Source organism: Heterodontus francisci, chromosome 9 (assembly GCF_036365525.1).
Source record: "Heterodontus francisci isolate sHetFra1 chromosome 9, sHetFra1.hap1, whole genome shotgun sequence".
Classification (NCBI taxonomy): Eukaryota; Metazoa; Chordata; class Chondrichthyes; order Heterodontiformes; family Heterodontidae; genus Heterodontus; species Heterodontus francisci.
In genome coordinates, this window is record NC_090379.1 from 58,446,702 (window position 1) to 58,468,462 (window position 21,761).

General features: G+C 43.1%; 1 protein-coding gene across 1 annotated transcript in view; it reads right to left on the reverse strand.

Moving 5' to 3' along the window:
* The window catches only part of tbpl2 (TATA box binding protein like 2), a 49,572-nt gene that overhangs the window by 8,027 nt on the left and 19,784 nt on the right, over window positions 1–21,761 (reverse strand). Inside the window, exons 3-5 of the mRNA XM_068038151.1 lie at window positions 12,954–13,041; window positions 10,878–10,969; window positions 10,591–10,758 (exon numbers count right to left, since the gene is read on the reverse strand). Coding sequence (XP_067894252.1) covers window positions 10,591–10,758; window positions 10,878–10,969; window positions 12,954–13,041 — 348 coding nt within the window. The remainder of the gene's footprint in view (window positions 1–10,590; window positions 10,759–10,877; window positions 10,970–12,953; window positions 13,042–21,761) is intronic.

Consider the following 21,761-nt stretch of genomic DNA (forward strand, 5'->3'; position numbering starts at 1 on the left):
CAGAGAGTAGTAGGGGCGTGGAACGCCCTGCCTGCAACAGTAGTAGACTCGCCAACTTTAAGGGCATTTAAGTGGTCATTGGATAGACATACGGATGAAAATTGGAATAGTGTAGGTCAGATGGTTTCACAGGTCGGCGCAACATCAAGGACCGAAGGGCCTGTACTGCGCTGTAATATTCTAATTCTAATTTAGACACATGTGAGAAGCTGCTCAGCAGTCAAGAATGTGGGACAGACTTTATCTGAAAATGTCACTGCAACATACTTATATGTAACCCATGTCCCAAATTTCAGTTCCTCGCCATTGTTAGTGTAGTGGAAATAGCACACGACACATATCTGACCTACATTTTGTATTCATGCATGCAAGTTCCATCTAGGCCAGCACGAATGCCAACAAAACTGTATATTGCTACAAACCAATGGGTAAGCTGTCATTTAGTTCTGATTCTGAATAAAATTCAGGGATATGAAACTATTGAGAAATTAGTAAGACCAAGCAAATCCAAGAGCAACATGAGTGCACAAGAGTCCAGCATTGATTAAATATTAACTTTAACAATGTGATTATAACACTAAAGAATTATATTCAACTGCAGAAAGAGATGATTTCAAAAAATAATTTAAAATATCCTTTTTCGCCCTATCTTATCTGATAATGTCACAGCATGAATCTGCACTGTTACACTGGCACTTGCCCTGCTACTTTATCCAAATGCCCTTTATTCATATGTGCCCCAAACTGCTTCACAACCAATAACAATGTTTTTGAAGTGCAAAAACAGCAATGAAATAAATGACCAGTTAATTTATTTTGGTAGTGCTAGTTGAGGGACAAATTTTAAACGAGACATAGGGATCTTCAATCACTGTCATGCGATACATTACATTCACCTGAACAGACCAGAGTACATCAGCCCCTTAGTACTTAACTGAAGTACCAGTTCACATTATATGCTCACATCTCTTGAATGGGCCTTGAACCCACAAACGTCTGACTCCAAGGAAATAGTACTACAACTGAGCCAAGGCTAGCAGAGAATTCAATAAATCCAGAACCACACAGGTTGAAATTTATGTCATCATGGCAAGTGAAAATAAAGTGCTTATGTCTTTTATTTTTAAAACCTTGAGGATTAATTCAACCACAAGAGACCACCAAAACAGTTATTGTATCAGAGGTTGATCTTCAATATCTTGATTAATATTTAGCATTAGACTGTTTGCAGATTCTGTTACTAGTTACAAGGTGTTTAAACACTATCAAAAAAGATTTCTAGCCCATGTAAATTTACTTTGTGCAAATTATTTGATAATTCACAAATTGTGAACAATTCCCATTTTACTGTATTATGTTGCTTTGAATTCAAAAACTCATTTTCAATAGTAAATGATCTAAGAAATGCTAAAGACAAAATTACTAGCACATGATATAATTCAAGCTTTTAAAATTACAATGGAGTGTATATGTAGAAGTTCTCTGTTAAACCAATGTCAGAAAACATGATTACAAGATACAAAGAAAACGCAACTAAATGTTTTAATTAAGTGACTTGTTCAGACTTGCTTACAACTTGCAAATTAGACTGCCATCTTGTGGAATGAATGAATATTTTGAATGCATCAATCAGATTTAAAGTTTGAGATTTCCAGCATCTGCAGTATTTTGCTTTTATTTTGATTGGGGGCTGTGTCTTGAGCAGTCCTAACAAAATTCATACAATCAGAGTCATTTACGGCACATGAGGCTGCCATTTGGCCCATTGAGTCCATGCCAGCTCTCCATGGAGCTATCCAGTCAGTCCCACTCCCTGACTTGATCACTCTATCCCCGCAAGTCTATTTCTCTCAGGTGGCCATCCAACTTCCCCGAAGTCATTGGTCGTCTCCACTTCCACTACTATTGTGGGCAGTGAGTTCCAGGTCATTACCACCCACTGTGCAAAAAAAGTACTTCCTCATATTTCCCCTGCATCGATTGCCCAAAACCTTCAATCTGTGTCTCCTAGTCCTTGTACCATCAGTTAATGGGAAGAGTTTTTCCTTGTCTAACTTATCCAAGCCTTTAATCTTTAAAATCATTAAATCTCCCCTCAATCTCCTTTGTTCTAAAGGAGAACAAACCGAGCTTTTCTATCCGAATCTTGTAACTAAAATCCTCCATCCCTAGAACAATTCTGCTAAATCTCCTCTGCACCCTCTCAAGGACCCCCACATCCTTCCTAAAGTGTGGTGGCCAGAACTGGATGCAATAGTCCAGTAGGGCCTAACCAAAACTTTATAAAGGTTCAGCATAACTTCCCTGCTTTTGTACTCAATGCTTCTGTTAGTGAAGCCCAAGATCCCATATGTTTTACTAACCACTCTCTCAATATGTCCTGCCATCTTCAAAGATCGATGCACATGCACCACCAGGTCCTTCTGTTCCTGCACACTCTTCAAAACTGTGCTATTAAGTATATATGGCCTCTCCCTATCCCTTCTGCCAAAATCTATCACCTCACACTCGTCAATATTAAATTCGATCTACCACCTCTCTGCCCATTCTGCTAGGCTATGTCCTGTTGCAGGCGGTTCATATCATACTCATTGTATGCCGCACCTCCAAGTTTGGTGTCATCAGCAAATTTTGAGATTCTACTCTGTATTCCAAGATCCAAGTCATCTAAATATAGTAAAAAAAAAAAAAGGCAGTGGTCCCAGCACTGACCCTTGGGGAACACTACTGTCTACCATCCTCCAGTCTGAAAAGTAACCATTTACTACGACTCGCTGTTTTCTGTCCTTAACCCAATTTTTTTCAAGTCCAATTGGACACTATTCCATGAGCCTCAATTTCATTAAACAGCCTTTTGTGTGGTACCTTATCAAGCACTTTCTTAAAATCCATATAAACACCCACTACATCAACCTTCTTTGCTATTTCATCAAAAATTCAGTTAGATTAGTCAAGCATGATCTGCGTTTTACAAATCAGTGCTGACTATCCTAAATTAATTCAAACCTCTAAGTGTCTGGATATTTTCCCTGATTGTTTCTAAAACTTTACCCACCACTGATGTTAAATTAACTGGCCTGTAGTTGCTAGGACTGTCCTTACACCCTTTCTTGAATAAGGGCGTCACATTTGCCACTCTCCAATCCTCTGGCACCTCCCCCGTATCCAGGGAAGATTGGAAAATTATGGCAAGCCCTTTTGCTATCTCATCTGTACTTCTTTTAGCAACCTGGATGCAAGCCATCCAGACCAGGTGACTTATCTACCCTAAGCATAGCCAGTCATTTTAGTACCTCCCCCCTCTCAATTGTTATCCTATCCATTTCCTCTGCTTCTACTGATGTTTTGGTCAGCCTCCATTTCATTAACAAACATGGATACAAAGTACTCAAGTATCTTAACCTTGCCTTGTGCCTCTGTTCATATTACTCCCTGTCCCCAAAAGGCCCCACTCCTCCTCTTACTACTCGCTAACTATATGCCAGTAGAAGATCTTTGGGGGTTCTTTTATGTCGACTGCCATTCTATTTTCATATTCTCTCCTTGCCAATCTTATTTTATCTTGACCTCCGTTCTCAACATTGTACATGGCCTGTATTTCACTCGATGAGTTCAGCTGACATGCATCATACACCTTTTTTTGTTTCATCATCTCTATCTCTCTCGTTAACCAAGGAGCCCTATTCTGGATTCCCCTTTCACCCTTGGAGTGTTCCTAGCCTGTACTGAAGCATCTCTTCCTTAAAGATAACCCATTGTGCCAATACAGCTCTTCCTGCCAGTCTTCGGTTCCATTCTACACTGGCTAGATCCTCTCATCATGTTGAAATTAGCTCACTTCAAATCTAGACATTCCACCTTATTTTATTCCTTGCTTTTCTGCATTTAGTCTAAACCTTATGCTACAATTATCATTCTTACCCAAGTGCTCCCCCAGCCACTTGGTCCACCTCATTTCTCAGCATCAGATCCAGCAATGCCTCTCTTCTAGTTGGGCCGAGAACATACTGATCAAGGAAGTTCTCCTGAACACATTTTAGAAATTCCTCCCCCTCCTTTCCCTGTACTCTAAAATTATTCCAATCCATATTTGGGTAATTAAAGTCCCCCAATATCACCACTCTATAGCTCTTGCACATCTGTGATTTCCCTGCAGATTTGCTCCTCTCTCTCTTTTTGCTTCTCAACTTTAACCAAATGGATTCTGTCCTTGCCCCTTCAAGGGACATCCTCCTTTTCCAGCACTGCAATAATCAGGACTGCTGTCTCACCTCCCTTTTTTCCTTCTCTATCTTTTCTGATACACTTTATATCCTTGTATATTAAGTGCCCAGTCCTCACCATTGTTAAAGCCACATTTCCATTATTGCCACTACATCATATTGCCATAATACCATTTGTGCTTGTAGCTCAACAACTTTATTCATCACACTTTGTGTGTTTACACACATGCATTGTAAGCCTGTCTTTGCAGTCCTCAGTCATTCTCAGTCCACACCCATCAAATACGGAACTACTCCCTTCTTTGGCACTGTCTAACATTCTCACTGACCCCATCTAATACTTTGTTATTTCCTACTCTGGTGCCATGCCACTTCTAATTCTCTGTCCCTCTCTTATATCATGTAGTTCACACACCCCGGCCAAGTTAGCACTAGCAAATTGCCCTGCAAGGAAATTTGTCCCAGCTCTGCTGAAGTGCAACCAATACAGCCTATGCAGGACCCACAACTTCTCCAGGAGTTGTCCCAGTGCCCCAGGAATCAAAAACCCTCCCTCCTGCACCATCTTTCCAGCCACACATTCATCTGCACTATCCTTCTATTTCTATACTCATTTGGATGGTACTGGGAGTAATTCAGAGATTACTACTTTTGAGGTCCTGCTTACTAATTGCTTACCTAGCTCACTAAACTCTTTCGGCAGGACCACATCCCTCTTTCTACCCAAGTCGTTGTTACCAATGTGGACCACGACTACTTCACCCTGCAGGGTGCTCTACAGCCAGTGACATCTTTGACCCTGGCGCCAGGAAGGCAACACACCATCCTGGATTTATGTCTGTGGCCACACAAACACCTGCCTGTTCCTCAGATTATTGAATCTCCTGTGACTGTTGCTCTTCCAGTCTTCCTTGCACCCCTCTGTACAGCTGAGCCACTCATTGTGCCATGGCCATGGTTCTGGCTGCACTCCCCAGATGAACCATCACTTTTATCAGTATTCAGATCTGAATACAGATTGGACAGTGAGATGCACTCAGGGGTGTCCTGCACTACCTGTCTCATTCTTCTTGACTGGCAGTCACCCATTCCCTCTCTGCCTGCCTACTCTTAAGCTGTGGGGTGACCACAGCTATGAATGAGCTATCCATGAAACTCTCAACCTCATGGAGGTCAGCTGCTGCAATTGAGGACACAACACTTCATACACATGGTAATCCAGGACCAGAGAAGCATCCTGGAGTTCCCACATACCACAGGTGTGCACTCGAGGTTGGAGCAACCCTGCCATTCCTCTGTTAAATAATAAACCTTGGTACAACAACTAAACTCTGCTGCTACTAATTATCCTACCAATAGCAACAATAACCTCACCACTGTTAATAAACTTATCAATACTGATCTACCTTGTCACTATTAATACCACCAATACTGAAACATTACCAATAGTAGTAATAATCTCACCAATAGTAATAAATAGCAAATGCTCAGCAGCCAATCTATTAAGCTTTATTATTAGTAAACCTTACGAATAAAACATTGCATTTACTAAACTTACCCGAGTTTTGGCTCTGGCTCTTCCCCAGAGAGCAGTGGAGGCTGGGTCATTGAATATATTCAAGGCTGTTCGATAGATTTTTGATCAACAAGGGAATCAAGGGTTACGTATGGCAGGCAGGAAAGTGGAGTTGAGCCCACAATCAGATGAGTCATGATTTTATTAAATGGTGGAGCAGGCTTGAGGGGCCGAATGGCCTACTCCTGCTCCTAATTCTTGTGTTCTCGAGTTGAAGAGCTACTGCCATGAAAACAGGTACAGGAGACAGAATGGCTTTCTTTTTGGCCATATATTCCATAGTACTAGTTGGAAGGTTTCAGTCATTCAGGGGGTTGATATCTTAAAAAGGGGGGAGTTGTTACCCAGAAGAAAATTTTGTTGACTAAATGAATTAGTTATTTTGGTGACTTGTTTTTTTGATTTATTTGCCTTTCCACTTTTTGCTACCTTTGGATACTTGCCTATTGCAATTTAAAGCAGCATTGCCAAATTCAGATTTGGGCAGTTTGCTGGGTGCAGCAGCATATTTTCTGGCTCTGCATTAGGAACAGAAGAAATCTGAGTAGGCATGAGGGGTGTACATTGTCACCTTAAGCAATGCTGCATATAAATCTTACCCAGCCACACGTACAGAGCAAGATTCATCAAATTTGACATATTCGAAATATGGAACGCATGATTACCAAAGGTGGCAAGAGCATACTTCTCATCCTCAAATCCACCATGGCCTCAGCCCTGCCAAGGTCCATAGCCTCCTCCAGCCCCAGAACCTTCCATGAGTTCTTTATTTCTCCAACTGACATTTTGTGTAAGTCCCACTCCCTTTGCCCCACCATTGGCAACTGTGTTTTCAGCCACCCTTCAGGCCCAAAGGTCTCCTTCCTTAAAACCCTACTCCTTGACCAAATTTTTAGTCACCTCTCCTAATGGCTGGAATTTTAAGTTGGGTAGGAGGCCCCGCTCACCAGTCAAAAAGTCAGGAGCGAGCCCCCCTCCACTGGGCCTGGGGATCCATGCCAGGATTTTTCGGTCCCCAGGCCCTTAATTGGCCTTGGGTGGGACTTGCGCCCCTCTGAGGCAAGAAGTCCCACCTCCAAGAGCTGCCAGCCAATCAGTGGACTGGCAACTCAGTCCCAGCAGCACCACCAAGAGTGGTGGCCACTGCTGGGACTGCACCTAGGGAAAGGAGCCAGAAGGATGCCAGTCCCAGAAAAAAATAAAGTGTCTGGGGCCTTGCAGGGGACATTCAGCCAGTGTGAGGCAAGGTGGGGGGGGGGGGGGGGCGCGGCGGCTGGTGGTGGGAAGGGTAGTGTTGTGTAGTGGGGGTGGTTGGGCCATGGAGGGGGCCCTCTGTGGGGCACAGGGTGCCCAATCAGGAGGCTCCCCCCCAGAGGCCACAAGTTTTTACTTGGCGGCCTCCTGGAGGGCCTGAGCTGCCCACCCTCAGTTAATTGGTCACTTAAGGGCCTTAATTGGCCTGGGGCGGGCAGGTTGTTTCTCACCACTGCCCCTTGTAAAATTGTTGTGGGGTGGGAAGGCATTGGGAATGGCCCGACCTACCTCCCACTCAATTCTAGGACACCACCCCAACTCCCACCAGCACAAGCCTGTACCTGTGGCAGGGGACATAAAATTCCAGCTCACATCTCTTCCTTTGAATCAGTGTCGATTTTTGTCTAATTATGTTTGTGAACTACCTTAGGATATTTCTGTTAAATGCATTACACAAATGCAGGGTGGTGTGTTTCAAAGAGCACATTTAGTGAGTTATTCTATTAATGTAATCAAAGAATTGTTTTCCTAATTTGTCACAAAAGTATAGAGATACAAAGAAAGTACAGTTATGGAAAACTAAGGCAAGCTCCTGTGCCATGATCAAAATGGAAGTTAATCTTTGATATCCAAATCAGGCCCATGCAAAAAAAGATTCCCCAACAAACTTAAAGCTTATAAAATTCTATAGCCAGCTCAAATGACTACAATGATAATAGGAGTTAATTAATCATGGTAATTAATTGCCAATTAGTTCACAACCAATCCAGAGAGATGGTGAGGAAAACCTGTGGAGGAGAGCTTTGGGAACGATAGGTCCAAAATCACCTTGTTCCTCCCATGCTAGACTTAGCATGTCATGACTCAAATTACTCACTGTATCCCAAAAAAGTCTACCTAATTTGAATTTGAGCACGAAAGCAGTTTTGCATCCTAAAAATCGCAATGTGACAGGAGTGTGGATGGCAAAACGGGCATAAAATACTGCCAAACAGAACATTTTAAAAACCTCTAGGAATAATTTACTACCTGCTGCTGAGAGACTCCACAGCTTCACGGTTCCATTTCTGGGCCTCCAAGGTTGCGTGTCACATTAGGACCATAAACAAGTTATTAATAAGGTTATGACACAAATTACCAGCCCTAAATTAGTAAACTACCAAGTGACCTAAAGAGATTGCAAAAGCTTTCGCAGATATATAAAAGAAGAAATTAACAAGTAAATGTGGGTCCCTTTGAGGCAGAGAAAAGTTCTAACAGAATAAAGAAATGGCAAGAGACATTAAACAAATGCTTTTTATCTGCCTGCACAGTAGAAAAACACAAGAAACATTCTGGAAATGGTGGGGTACCAAGGGTCAGTGAGAATAAGAAACTTAATGAAATTAGCAGTAATAAAGATATAGTACTAGAGAAATTAATGGGCCTAGAAGTTGACAAATTCCCTTGGAGCTGATGGCCAACATCTTAAGATTTTAAAAGAGATGGCTACAGAAACAGTGGATAGTGATTTTGATCTTCCAGAATTCCCTAGATTTTAGAACAGCCCCCGTGGATTAGAAAGTAGAAAACATAACCCTACTATTCAAGAAAGGAAGCAGTGAAAACAGGGAGCTATAGGCCAGTCTACCGAAACAGAATACAAAAATCTGAAAACTTCAGGATTTGTTTATCCCAATTTGTAAACCTATGCTCCCAAAAAAAAGTGAAGCGAATATGTTTATTTCCTAGTTACATAGGCAGAGCACAAAAGGAGCTTCAAGATTGCTTTATTTGATATGCCTAAAAATCATACTTGTCTTGTACGGGGATGCAGAAAGCAAGCTCAGATTTCTCTCCATGATCAGTGGTAAAACACTGTTTGGAAATCTATATAGAAATGAAGTTAAACTCAAACACCAATCTGAAGTCCAATATTTTTGCAGAATGCTAGGTCACCTTTGATCAACTTATTCTGGTGCAGAAATGAGAAATAATTTGGCACACAAATGAATACTGGTTGCAATCCTTAATATTTTTTCTTTCAAAAATAAAACAATTGTTCCTAACAAGGATGCAGTTCCATAGGACATGCAATCTCCATTCCAAAACAAACAAAAATTGCATAACTAATGTCATGCAGACCCCCACCTGCCAAGAATGCAGCATATTAATTTTATATGAACCTTGATTTTAAACTGTTGCTGGAGTGAAGAAAGGACTGGTTAAAAAAAAAAACATTCACATACTAACAGCGTGCACTGGGCCCCAATGAATTGCAAGTCTGACCAGCAACCAAAGACTTCACAACAAACTCAAAAAAGGACAGTAAAATAGAAACCCATCTATTGCCTCAAACTTTTCCCCTTTATTCTTTTCTACATTTTCTGTCTCTATCTGCATGTGTTCATCATGTATGCGTGCTAGCGTCGCATATTCGTAGTCAGTAACTGGATTAGAGTTTACGATTAATAAACTTCCACCTTTCTTGTTTAAAATACAAGAAAACCTGTCTGTTTGATTTCTTTGCCTAACAATTGGAGCAGTGAACAAGAATTCACTAAGGGGGAGCTGAAAACAGTGTTTCTAAAATTAAACCCTGTTACAGTTAAACCAGGCAAAGGCTGAGAGGGAACCCCCCTAGACCCCTTCTCACCTAGTTGTAACACTAAGTATATTTAGAACAATGCATTTGAGAAAATGTGAAGGGCAAAAAATAGCAAGTGCTACACATGGGTTTTTGATTCATAGGATTACTTTCACTATCAACTGTCTCACTAACGCTAATAATCTATGATATTGTTTGGATCAATCCAGCTGTTGAGACATTCATGCATGATTTATTTTTTTTAAAAAGTGTGTAAATGAGATTTATGAAATCTAGTTATATAGAGAAGGCACGAAATGTCTCAAATCTCTACGATCCTCACCAACCTTCACTGGTCCGGTTTACCCCAATCCATCAAAATCCTAGTCATTGAAGGCCTCACCCTCCCCTTTCTGCAACAGTCTCCCACCCCATGCACCCTTAAGTCTTCTGACTGACCTTCTTTGCATCCTCTAAATTTAGTCATTACCCATTGATTCACATCCTTCAGAGGCCAACTTGACCCCATACACTGGAACACTCTGTCCAAATTCCTTTGCCTTGCCATCTCTCTTCAAAACTTGCCTTTGGTATGCTTTCAGCAACCTTCCCAAAATTTGCCCTCTTCAGTGTTGGCTCTGTGTTTAGTTTCTCCTCCCCCCCACCCACCCCCACCCCGAGAAGCAAATTAAGGCATTTTATTACAATAAGTGAGCAATATAAATTCAAGTTGTTTTAATTTCCAAACTTAGAGAAGCATACCAGAATCTCCCAACAGGAGTTTGTAGTCTATTATTTCAAACTGAGTTTTTTTTGGCCATTACAATCTTTAGACTGACAAAACATTACAGAAGCTACACACCCATCATATCTTGCTTTAAAATACAAAAAAAAAATGTATAATGATGTGAAACTGATCCATTCAGGCCTAAGGTGATTTACAAGAAAGCCAGTCCTGGAGTATTCTGTACCTGCTGAACTGTTGGTGGGTAAGAACCAAACCCTCTAATCTGATGGGAAATTTCACATCACAACTTCCAACCATGTTCTGGATTTTAAAATCAAGAAACTTTGCTGGAAATCCAAGTTTCTGAACAACACGTGCATATTTCCTAGCTGCTAATCGAGACTGTTCCTCACTGTTAGGTTGAAGAAAAAAAATTCCATGTTAATTAAAATCTCGGGCACGGATCACAAGTAACTTAGCAAAAATTAGGTTAAATTTTAATGATTCTAAAACAGAAACAGGATATTATACCTTTTTGCTCCAGTGCAAACCATCTTGCCAGAACTGAAGATTAGTGCTGTAGTTCTGGGTTCTCGTATTCGCATGATCACTGCAGCAAATCGCTATTAACCACAAGCCAAAACAAACTTAGATCAAAGTTTATAACAGTCTACTTCTTTAATACAGAAGTTTGCAATATCTTGTAAAGTGAATGATAAGGTTAAGTGCTGCAAAAAAATGTACTGTGACCAAAATTTGTGAAAAGCTAAATTGTAGGTTTTTAACAATAGTGAGTTCCCAGAACAAAATTGAAAGCTACAGGGGAGAAGTTACAACAATTCTGGAAACAGGCCCTGGAGAATATAGAAAGTACAATGTTATTTTTTTTTTAAATCAACATGCACCAAATTTCTCAAGACAAAAAAAATCCAATTTTTGTGTTTTCTCCCTTCCACTCAATCAGATTCCCTCACTATGGCATAGTTCCAAGGGCAACACTTGCCTTTTCATATGTTACCCAAGTGACCATTATTTGAGAGAGAGTCTTGACTGCTAGCCCTGGCAGGCTATTTAACTGTGGAGGGCATTAGTGCAACCCTAGCCTCAAATAATATTTATATTTTCTCCATTTACAATAGGGCTGGTTTTTGATCATTGGGATGGGAACTCAGCCTGATATTTCCCTTTCCTAGCTTCTGGAGGTGGAACAAGTTCCTGTGATAATCTACCTATTCCTGATTAGGATTAAGTAAATCAGTACAGATTGGGGAACAGGATCTGGGACCTTTTTGTCTGTATGCCTCAGAGATCAAGATTTTAATTGGCTTTTACAAGGTCGATTTGGTGGGAAATAAATCAGTCATCTTTTGATAACCCTTTCTGGAAGGCATGGTTAAAAAAAAAGGCCAAAATATAGAACAATCCATGTCAATTTTTCTCTATTATAATGGAAATTTCTTATGGAAACTTATCACAGTAATTATACTCTCTAGTGCAGGCACAGCAATGCCATTGCTAAAAGTAGGGTGCAATTCTATAGGCAGTTTTCATTCTAAATACAGACATGAAATTTAGAATGGAAAGATAGAAATAAGGACAAATAATGTCTGCCCACCCTAGTCCCAGTTATTCTTTGCTCTCCAACTCCACTTGACCTCAATACCATCTGCAATGCTATGTGAGATTAACTAGGATATTTTAATAGAAATGGAGTGTATTAACCAGTTTTCCCAAGCAATCTTAATGTGGTACACAATATTTAAACATTCTCACTTGAGTTTAGAGATACAGCACTGAAACAGGCCCTTCGGCCCACCGAGTCTGTGCCGAACATCAACCACCCATTTTACACTAATCCTACACTAATTCCATATTCCTACCACATCCCCACCTGTCCCTATATTTCCCTACCACCTACCTATACTAGGTAAATTGGCCATTAGCAATTGCCCCTATCAACCTGCAAGTCTTTGGCATGTGGGAGGAAACCCACGTAGACACAGGGAGAAGTTGCAAACTCCACACAGGCAGTACCCGGAATTGAACCCGGGTCACTGGAGCTGTGAGGCTGTGGTGCTAACCACTACGCCACTGTGCCGCCCCAAAAAAGTACTTTATTTCCTGATGTCTGATGGTCCTAAATTCTAAGATGGCCTTACAAAGGGAGCAGTTTCCTCCAGGCAGAGAAGTCTCTGGCTTCAAGTGATTTTAAATCACCAATGGTCCAGCTAAAACCAGTAACTTGCAAAAATCAGACATTCTCAACCACACATCTAGAAGCTTTACAGTCATCTTTTTTGGTCAATTGGGAAAAAAAACCTCATTTACTTTCATTGAATACAATTGATTTTGCATCCAAGATTTTAAAAATTGATATAAAATGCAACTAGATTTCAGATATCAGCAATAAATAATTCTGTGCATGTAGCAAGAGAAACTCATTGTATTTAATGAAGTGGACTAGAAAAAAATAAGCCTTTTACATGTAAATTCCATTCATTACCCAAGTAAACCAGGTGAAAAGGTTGAAACTTCAGTTACAGAAAGAAACTATTCTTTTAGAAGATGAATACATGGAAGTGTTCATATCCTGTTTGAAAGAATTACCTTTGGATTATATTCTGCATTTCTTGCACATAGAGCTATTCTCTTCAGGTCCAATTTGCAGGCCAAATTAACAGTGGAAACAATATTTCTGTGAAAAGATGGAAGCAAAAGTCATGTGCTCTAATAAAATATGCACTTGAGTTTTCTAATAGTTGTGCTTGATAGTTAAGAAAACAAATTTGGAAGGGTTACTGCTTGTTGGTGTACATCAATCACTACACACATGCATAAACTCAAACACACATTGGAAGAGAAAAATGTGCAAACTTTAGCCTGATATGATCAAACTGGTATCAAATTAGCCATCTTCAAATACAAGTGTCAACCTAGTTCAGCGATAATGTTTGTTTTGAGTAAGAAGATACTGGTTTAGAAATTCTGGCACTGAATGGCCTCCAAAGCCTCCAGTATAGCAGGCAGGAAGCGTGCACACATTTCCAGCTGGACATGTGTTGCTCTTCACCCCTGCACCTTACCACCACCAAATTGGACAAGATAGACAAGCTGATGCTCGGAGTGCATGAAGAACATGGCGTAGACATTAATAAAATTAGGGTACAGGGTAATAAAAGCAAAATACTGCAGATGCTGGAAATCTGAAATAAAAAAAATGCTGCAAATGCTCAGCAGGTCTGGCAGCATCTGCGGAGAGAGAAACAGAGTTAACGTTTCAGGTCAGTGACCCTTCTTCAGAACTGACAAATATTAGAAATGTAAAAGATTTTAAGCAAGTAAAGCAGGGGTGGGGCAAGAGACAACAAAAGAGGTGTTGATAGGACAGGGTCACAGAGAATAACTAACCAGTAGGTCATGGAACAAAGGTATGTTAATGGTGTGCTGAAAGATAAAGCATTAGTACAGAGAGGGTGTGAATAGACTGTAAAGCACAAAGCACAAACATTAAAAAAAATTTAAAACAGAAACTGTGGGTGGGCACAGTAGAAACAAACTACACACACTAAAAAACCTAAAATAAAATAACCAAATAAAGAAAAAAAACATAAAAAAAAAAAAGGGGGGGGGGGGGGTCCCAGTCATGCTCTAAAATTATTGAATTCAATGTTCAGTCCAGCAGGCTGTAGCGTGCCTATTTGGTAAATGAGATGCTGTTCCTTGAGCTTGTATTGAAGTTTGCTGGAACACTGTCTGCGTTTGGTCTTCCCAATGTAGAGGAGACCACATTGTGAGCAGCAAGTACAGTATATTAAATTGAAAGAGGTACAAGTAAATCGCTGCTTCACCTGAAAGGAGTGTTTGGGGGCTTGGATAGTGCGGAGAGAGAGGAGGTAAATGGGCAGGTATTACACCTCCTGCAATTTCAGGGGAAGGTGCCGTGGGAAGGGGACGAGGTGGTGGGGGTAATGGAGGAGTGGACCAGGGTGTCGCAGAGGGAGCGATCCCTTTGGAATGCTGACAGGGGAAGGGAGGGGAAGATGCCTTTGGTAGTGGCATCACACTGGAGGTGGCGAAAATGGCGGAGGATGATCCTTTGGATCTGGAGGCTGGTGGGGTGGAAAATGAAGACAAGGGGAACCCTGTCACGGTTCTGGGAAGGAGGGGAAGGGATGAGGGTAGAGATACAGGAAATGGGCCGGACATGGTTGAGGGAAAAGGAAGACACATCAGAAGCACTGTCATGGAAGGTAACATTAGAGCAGATGCGTCAGAGACAGAGAAACTGGGAGAATGGAATAGAGTCCTTACAGGAGGCAGGGTGTGAAGAAGTGTAGTTGAGGTAGCTGTGGGAGTCAGTGGGCTTATAATGAATATTAGTAGACAGCCTATCCCTGGAGATGGAAACAGAGAAGTCGACGAAGGGAAGGGAAGTGTCAGACATGAACCATGTGAAGGAGAGAGAAGGGTGGAAATTAGAAGCAAAGTTGATAAAGTTTTCTAGTTCCGGGCAGGAACAGAAAATGGCACCGATACAGTCATCAATGTACCGGAAAAAAAAGAGTTGGGGGGAGGGGGAGGGGGAGGGGGAGGGGGAGGGGGAGGGGGAGGGGGAGGGGGAGGGGGCCCCCCCCCCCAAAGTAGGACTGGAAGAAATGTTAGACATATCCCACAGGAGGCCATTCAGCCCAACTAGTCCATGCTGGTGTTTATGCTCCACTCAAGCCTTCTCCCATCTTTCCTCATCTAAATCTATCAACCTACTACTCCCTTCTCCATCATATACTTTTCTAGCTTTCCTTTAATTGCATCTGTGCACTTCAACTGCTCCCTGTGGTCAAGAGTTCCACATTCTCACCATTTTTGGGTAAAGAAGTTTCTTCTGAATTTCCAATTGGATTTCTTAGTGACTATTTTGCCTTGATGTCCTATAGTTATGCTCTTCCCTGCAAATGGAAACATTCTCTGTAACCACTCTATCAAAACAAATTAAGAGCTCTGTTCGACCATAGCTACCCGACCCGAACCAGATGACATGCGTCGGGTTCATATCGGGTCGCTCTTCCGGGTCGGACACACTCTACCACCACCTCCAGTATGTGGCTCCAATGTTAATGTACTTTTTGGACTTGAAAGGTTGTTTAGTTACAGTTTTAAGCTTGTGCAGATAAGCAAAGTGAAAAATGGAAGCTAGGTTAACAGATGGGAGGGTCAGGTTGGGCGTGGAAAAAAACTGAAAGGACTCTGGCCGGGTCAGACGTGGTTCTGTCGGGATCGGGTCAGGTTTCATTTGCAGACCCGAGATGGCCTTTACTCTGTTAGGTTACTCCCCCAGCCTTTATTTCCCCTCCAAAAGAAAAGGGACCCAGCCTTTCTTAATATTTATACCCACATATTTCTACTATCATCCTTATAAATCTTCTCTGCACCCTTTCTCACGCCTCTATATTTTTTTCATGATATGGCAGCGAGAACTGCACACAGTACTAAGCGGGGTCTAACCAAGGTGCGATACAGGTTTAGCATAACTTCCCTTCATTTCAATTCTATCCCTGTAGAAGTAAAGCCCAGTGCTGGACTTGCTTTAAAAAAAAAAAATGGCCTTGCTAACCTGTGGCACAACTTTCAGTGATTGGTGTATTTGTACCGAGATTCCTTTGTTCCTCTACCCCTCCTTGACTCGTACCTTCCAAGTAATGTGACCTCCCTATTCTTCCTCCTAAAATATACTACCTCACATCTTATAAGTGATAGACTTTATTTGGCAATTATTTGCCCATTCTCCAAGTTGATCAATTTCCTCCTGTAATTTGTTGCAGTCCTCCTCAGTATTGACCATCACCAACCACTCACCTCCACCCACTGCAATTTGGTGTCATCCACAAATTTAGAAAAATTGTATTTTTGATTCCAAAGACCAAATTCTTAATGTAAATGGTGAACAGCAGTGGTCCCAACATTGATACTTGTGGAACACCACTTCCTACCTTCTGCCACTCTGAACAACCATTCACTTACCCGCTGCTTTCTGTCTTGAAATGAGATAGCAATCCATCTTGCCACTCGTCCCCTGACTCCACATGCTCGGACCTTATTCATTCATCTATTATGAGGCACCTAATCGAAGGCCTTTTGAAAATCCAGATAAATTACATCTATTGCACTACCATTGTCTACTCTGTTACCTCCTTAAAAAATTCAAGGTTGGTCAAGCAAGATTTTCCCCTTTTGAAATCCATGCTGACTATTAGTTATATTTTTCTTTTCTAGATGTTCTTATAGAACATAGAACATAGAACATAGAACATACAGCACAGAACAGGCCCTTCGGCCCACAATGTTGTGCCGATCCTTTGTCCTCTGTCAAGGACAATTTAATCTATACCCCATCATTCTCCTTTATCCATATACCTATCCAAAAGCCTTTTGAAAGTCCCTAAAGTTTCTGACTCAACAACTTCCCCGGGCAAGGCATTCCATGCCTCGACCACTCTCTGGGTAAAGAACCTTCCCCTGACATTCCCCTTATATCTCCCACCCTTCACCTTAAATTTATGACCCCTTGTAACGCTTTGCTCCACCCGGGGAAAAAGTTTCTGACTGTCTACCCTATCTATTCCCCTGATCATCTTATAAACCTCTATCATGTCACCCCTCATCCTTCTCCTTTCTAATGAGAAGAGGCCTAGAATGTTCAGCCTTTCCTCGTAAGACTTATTCTCCATTCCAGGCAACATCCTGGTAAATCTCCTCTGCACCCTCTCCAAGGCTTCCACATCCTTCCTAAAATGAGGCGACCAGAACTGCACACAGTACTCCAAATGAGGCCTTACCAAGGTCCTGTACAGCTGCATCATCACCTCACGGCTCTTAAATTCAATCCCTCTGCTAATGAACGCTAACACCCCATATGCCTTCTTCACAGCCCTATCCACTTGAGTTGCAACTTTCAATGATCTATGCACATAGACCCCAAGGTCTCTCTGCTCCTCCACATGCCCAAGAACCCTACCGTTAACCCAGTATTTTGCATTCATGTTTGTCCTTCCAAAATGGACGACCTCACACTTTTCAGGGTTAAACTCCATCTGCCACTTTTCAGCCCAGCACTGCAACCTATCCAAGTCCCTTTGCAGACGACAATAGCCCTCCTCGGTATCCACAACTCCACCAACCTTTGTATCATCTGCAAATTTACTGACCCACCCTTCGACTTCCTCATCCAAGTCGTTAATAAAAATCACAAACAGGAGAGGACCCAGAACTGATCCCTGCGGCACGCCACTGGTAACTGGGCTCCAGGCTGAGTATTTACCATCTAAGACCACTCTCTGCCTTCTATCAGTTAGCCAATTCTTAATCCAACTGGCCACATTCCCCACTATCCCATGCCTCCTGACTTTCTCCATAAGTCTACCATGGGGGACCTTATCAAATGCCTTACTAAAATCCATGTACACCACATCCACTGGTTTACCCTCATCCACTTGCTTGGTCACCTGCTCAAAGAATTCAATCAGGCTTGTGAGGCAAGACCTACCCCTCACAAAACCGTGCTGACTGTCCCGAATCAAGCAGTGTCTTTCCAGATGCTCAGAAATCCTATCCCTCAGCACCTTTTCCATCAACTTGCCTACCACCGAAGTAAGACTAACTGGCCTGTAATTCCCAGGGTTGTTCCTATTCCCTTTCTTGAACAGGGGCACAACATTTGCCACCCTCCAATCACCTGGTACCACCCCCGTCAGCAGAGAAGATGAAAAGATCATTGCCAGCGGCTCTGCAATTTCATCCCTTGCTTCCCATAACATCCTTGGATATACCCCGTCAGGCCCGGGAGACTTGTCTATCTTCAAGTTATTCAAAAACCCCAACACATCTTCCCTCCTAACGAGCACTTCCTCGAGCTTACCAGTCTGCTTCCCACCGTCCTCTTCAGTAATACACCCCTTCTCATTCGTAAATACCGAAGAGAAGTACTCATTCAAAACCTCACTTATCTCTTCCGGCTCAACACACAGTCTCCCGCTATTGTCCTTGACCGGACCTATGGTCCCCCTAGTCATCCTCATATTTCTGACATACGCGTAAAAGGCCTTGGGGTTTTCTTTTAGCCTACCCGCCAAGCATTTTTCATGCCCTCTCTTAGCTCTCCTAATCCCTTTCTTCAGATCCTTCCTGGCCATCTTGTATCCCTCCAGAGCTATGCCTGTGCCCTTTTTCCTCAACTTTATATACGCATCCTTCTTCTTCCTAACAAGACTCTCAACCTCTCTTGTCAACCACGGTTCCCTCACATGACCATCCCTTCCCTGTCTGACAGGGACATGCTTATCAATGGCCCCTACTATCTGCTCCTTGAAAAAGTTCCACATTTCGACCGTGCCCTTCCCTGCCAGCATATGCTCCCAACTTATGCTCCTCAGTTCCTGCCTGACAGCATCATATCTACCCTTCCCCCAATTGTAAACCTTGCCCTGTTGCACATACCTATCCCTCTCCATTACCACAGTGAATGCTACAGAATTGTGATCACTATCTCCAAAGTGCTCGCCCACCAACAGCTCTATCACTTGCCCTGGTTCATTACCTAGTACCAAATCCAATATTGCCTCCCCTCTGGTCGGGCAGTCTACATACTGAGTCAGAAAAGCTTCCTGGACATACTGCACAAACACTACCCCATCCAAACTATTCGATCTAAAGAGTTGCCAATCAATATTTGGGAAGTTGAAATCCCCCATAATTACTACCCTGTGACTTCTGCTCCTTTCCAAAATCTGTTTCCCAATCTGCTCTTCCACCTCCCTGCTGCTATTGGGGGGCCTATAGAAAACTCCCATCAAGGTGACTGCTCCTTTCCTGTTCCTGACCTCAACCCACAGTGCCTCAGTCGGCAGATCCTCCTCGAAAATTCTTTCAGCAGTTGTTACACTATTTCTAACTAACAATGCCACCCCCCCACCTCTTTTACCACCATTCCTAATCTTATGAAAACATCTATAACCAGGTACCTCCAAAAACCATTCCTCCCCCTCACCTATCCACGTTTCAGTGATGGCCACAACATCGTAGTCCCAAGTGCCCATCCACGCCTTCAATTCACTCACCTTATTCCTGATGCTTCTTGCGTTGAAGTATACGCACTTTAACCCTTCTCCGTGCCCATCTGTCCTCTGTGACAGTGCTACCTTCCCCAATACCTCACTACACTCTTTGTCTTTCTGAGTGGACCCACTGGTCCCTGGATTACAAGTCCGGTTCCCATCCCCCTCCCAAACTAGTTTAAACCCTCCCGAACAGTACTAGCAAACCTCCCTCCCAGGATATTGGTGCCCCTCTGGTTCAGATGCAGCCCGTCCTGTTTGAACAGGTCCCATCTTCCCCAGAATGCAGTCCAATTATCCAAGAACTGGAAGCCCTCCCTCCTACACCATTCCTGCAGCCACGTGTTCAGCTGTGCTCTCTCCCTATTCCTAGCCTCACTATCACGTGGCGCCGGCAACAAACCAGAGATAACAACTCTGTCCGTCCGAGCTTTCAGCTTCCAGCCTAACTCCCTAAACTCACTTCTAACATCTGTGCCACCCTTCCTTCCTACGTCGTTGGTGCCAATGTGCACCACGACCTCTGGCTGCTCCCCCTCCCCTTTAAGGATCCTGAAGACGCGATCACAAACATCACGGACCCTGGCACCAGGGAGGCAACAAACCATCCGTGCGTCTCGCCTGCGCCCACAGAACCGCCTGTCCGTACTCCTCACCATCGAGTCCCCGATGACTAGTGCTCTCCCATTCTCCCTCCTTCCCTTCTGAGCCACAGTGCAGGACCCCGTGCCAGAGGCCCGGTCACTGCAGCCTGCCCCCGATAGGCCGTCCCCCCCAACAGTATCTAAAACTGTATACTTGTTGTTGAGGGGAACGACCACAGGAGATCCCTGCACTGACCTCTTCCCACCTCTAACTGTTACCCAGCTGCCTTTGATTTGTGGAGTAACGACCTCCGTGTAGCTTCTATCTATCAACCCCTCAGCTTCCCGAATGATCCTCAGTTCATCCAGCTCCAGCTCCAATTCCCTAACACGGTCTGATAGGAGCTGGAGACGGATGCACTTCCAGCAGGTGAAGTCGGCAGGGTCACCGGAGGTTCCCCTCACCTCGAACATTCTGCAGGAGGAGCAATACACTACACTGGCTGCCATTTCTTTTATTCAATTACCCCTTAGTTAAGTACAACTATAGTTATTAACAAAAACAGTAAATAGCTTACCTGCTCAGTCCTTTTTGGTTAGAGGAGGAGGGTAAAAAGGGTCTTATTATTAGGTTAGAGGAGGAGGATGGGTGGGAGACACTACAGGTGTAGTGGCTCGGGTTTACTCAGCTCCGCACCTTTAAGGAAAATACCTACCCAGGAGTCCTCGCTGCCGACCAGCTTCCGGTTCCTCCGGCGCCAAAAGAAACTCAAAGACAAGGAAAACAGTAAGTAAAACAGTAAGTACTTACTTTGAAAACACAGCTCCTGATGCCTTCACTCACCCAACGAAGAGTCGCTACCTTCTCCTGCTGCTCCGCCGGGAAATGAGGCCGAGTCCACGGAGCTCCGCACCTTTAAGGAAAATACCTACCCAGGAGTCCTCGCTGCCGACCAGCTTCCGGTTCCTCCGGCGCCAAAAGAAACTCAAAGACAAGGAAAACAGTAAGTAAAACAGTAAGTACTTACTTTGAAAACACAGCTCCTGATGCCTTCACTCACCCAACGAAGAGTCGCTACCTTCTCCTGCTGCTCCGCCGGGAAATGAGGCCGAGTCCACGGAGCTCCGCACCTTTAAGGAAAATACCTACCCAGGAGTCCTCGCTGCCGACCAGCTTCCGGTTCCTCCGGCGCCAAAAGAAACTCAAAGACAAGGAAAACAGTAAGTAAAACAGTAAGTACTTACTTTGAAAACACAGCTCCTGATGCCTTCACTCACCCAACGAAGAGTCGCTACCTTCTCCTGCTGCTCCGCCGGGAAATGAGGCCGAGTCCACGGAGCTCCGCACCTTTAAGGAAAATACCTACCCAGGAGTCCTCGCTGCCGACCAGCTTCCGGTTCCTCCGGCGCCAAAAGAAACTCAAAGACAAGGAAAACAGTAAGTAAAACAGTAAGTACTTACTTTGAAAACACAGCTCCTGATGCCTTCACTCACCCAACGAAGAGTCGCTACCTTCTCCTGCTGCTCCGCCGGGAAATGTTCTCTCCCTTGGTAGGGATTCCATTATTTTTCCTCCCACCAATGCTAAATTGAATGGTCTACAATTCCCCGAAATTATATTAGTCCTCGAGCAGTCCACCTTGTTCTAATCTCTCACACTACACATTTTTCTAACAAATTAAATATGGGTAGTGTTTATTCAATACATACTTTTAAAAAAATA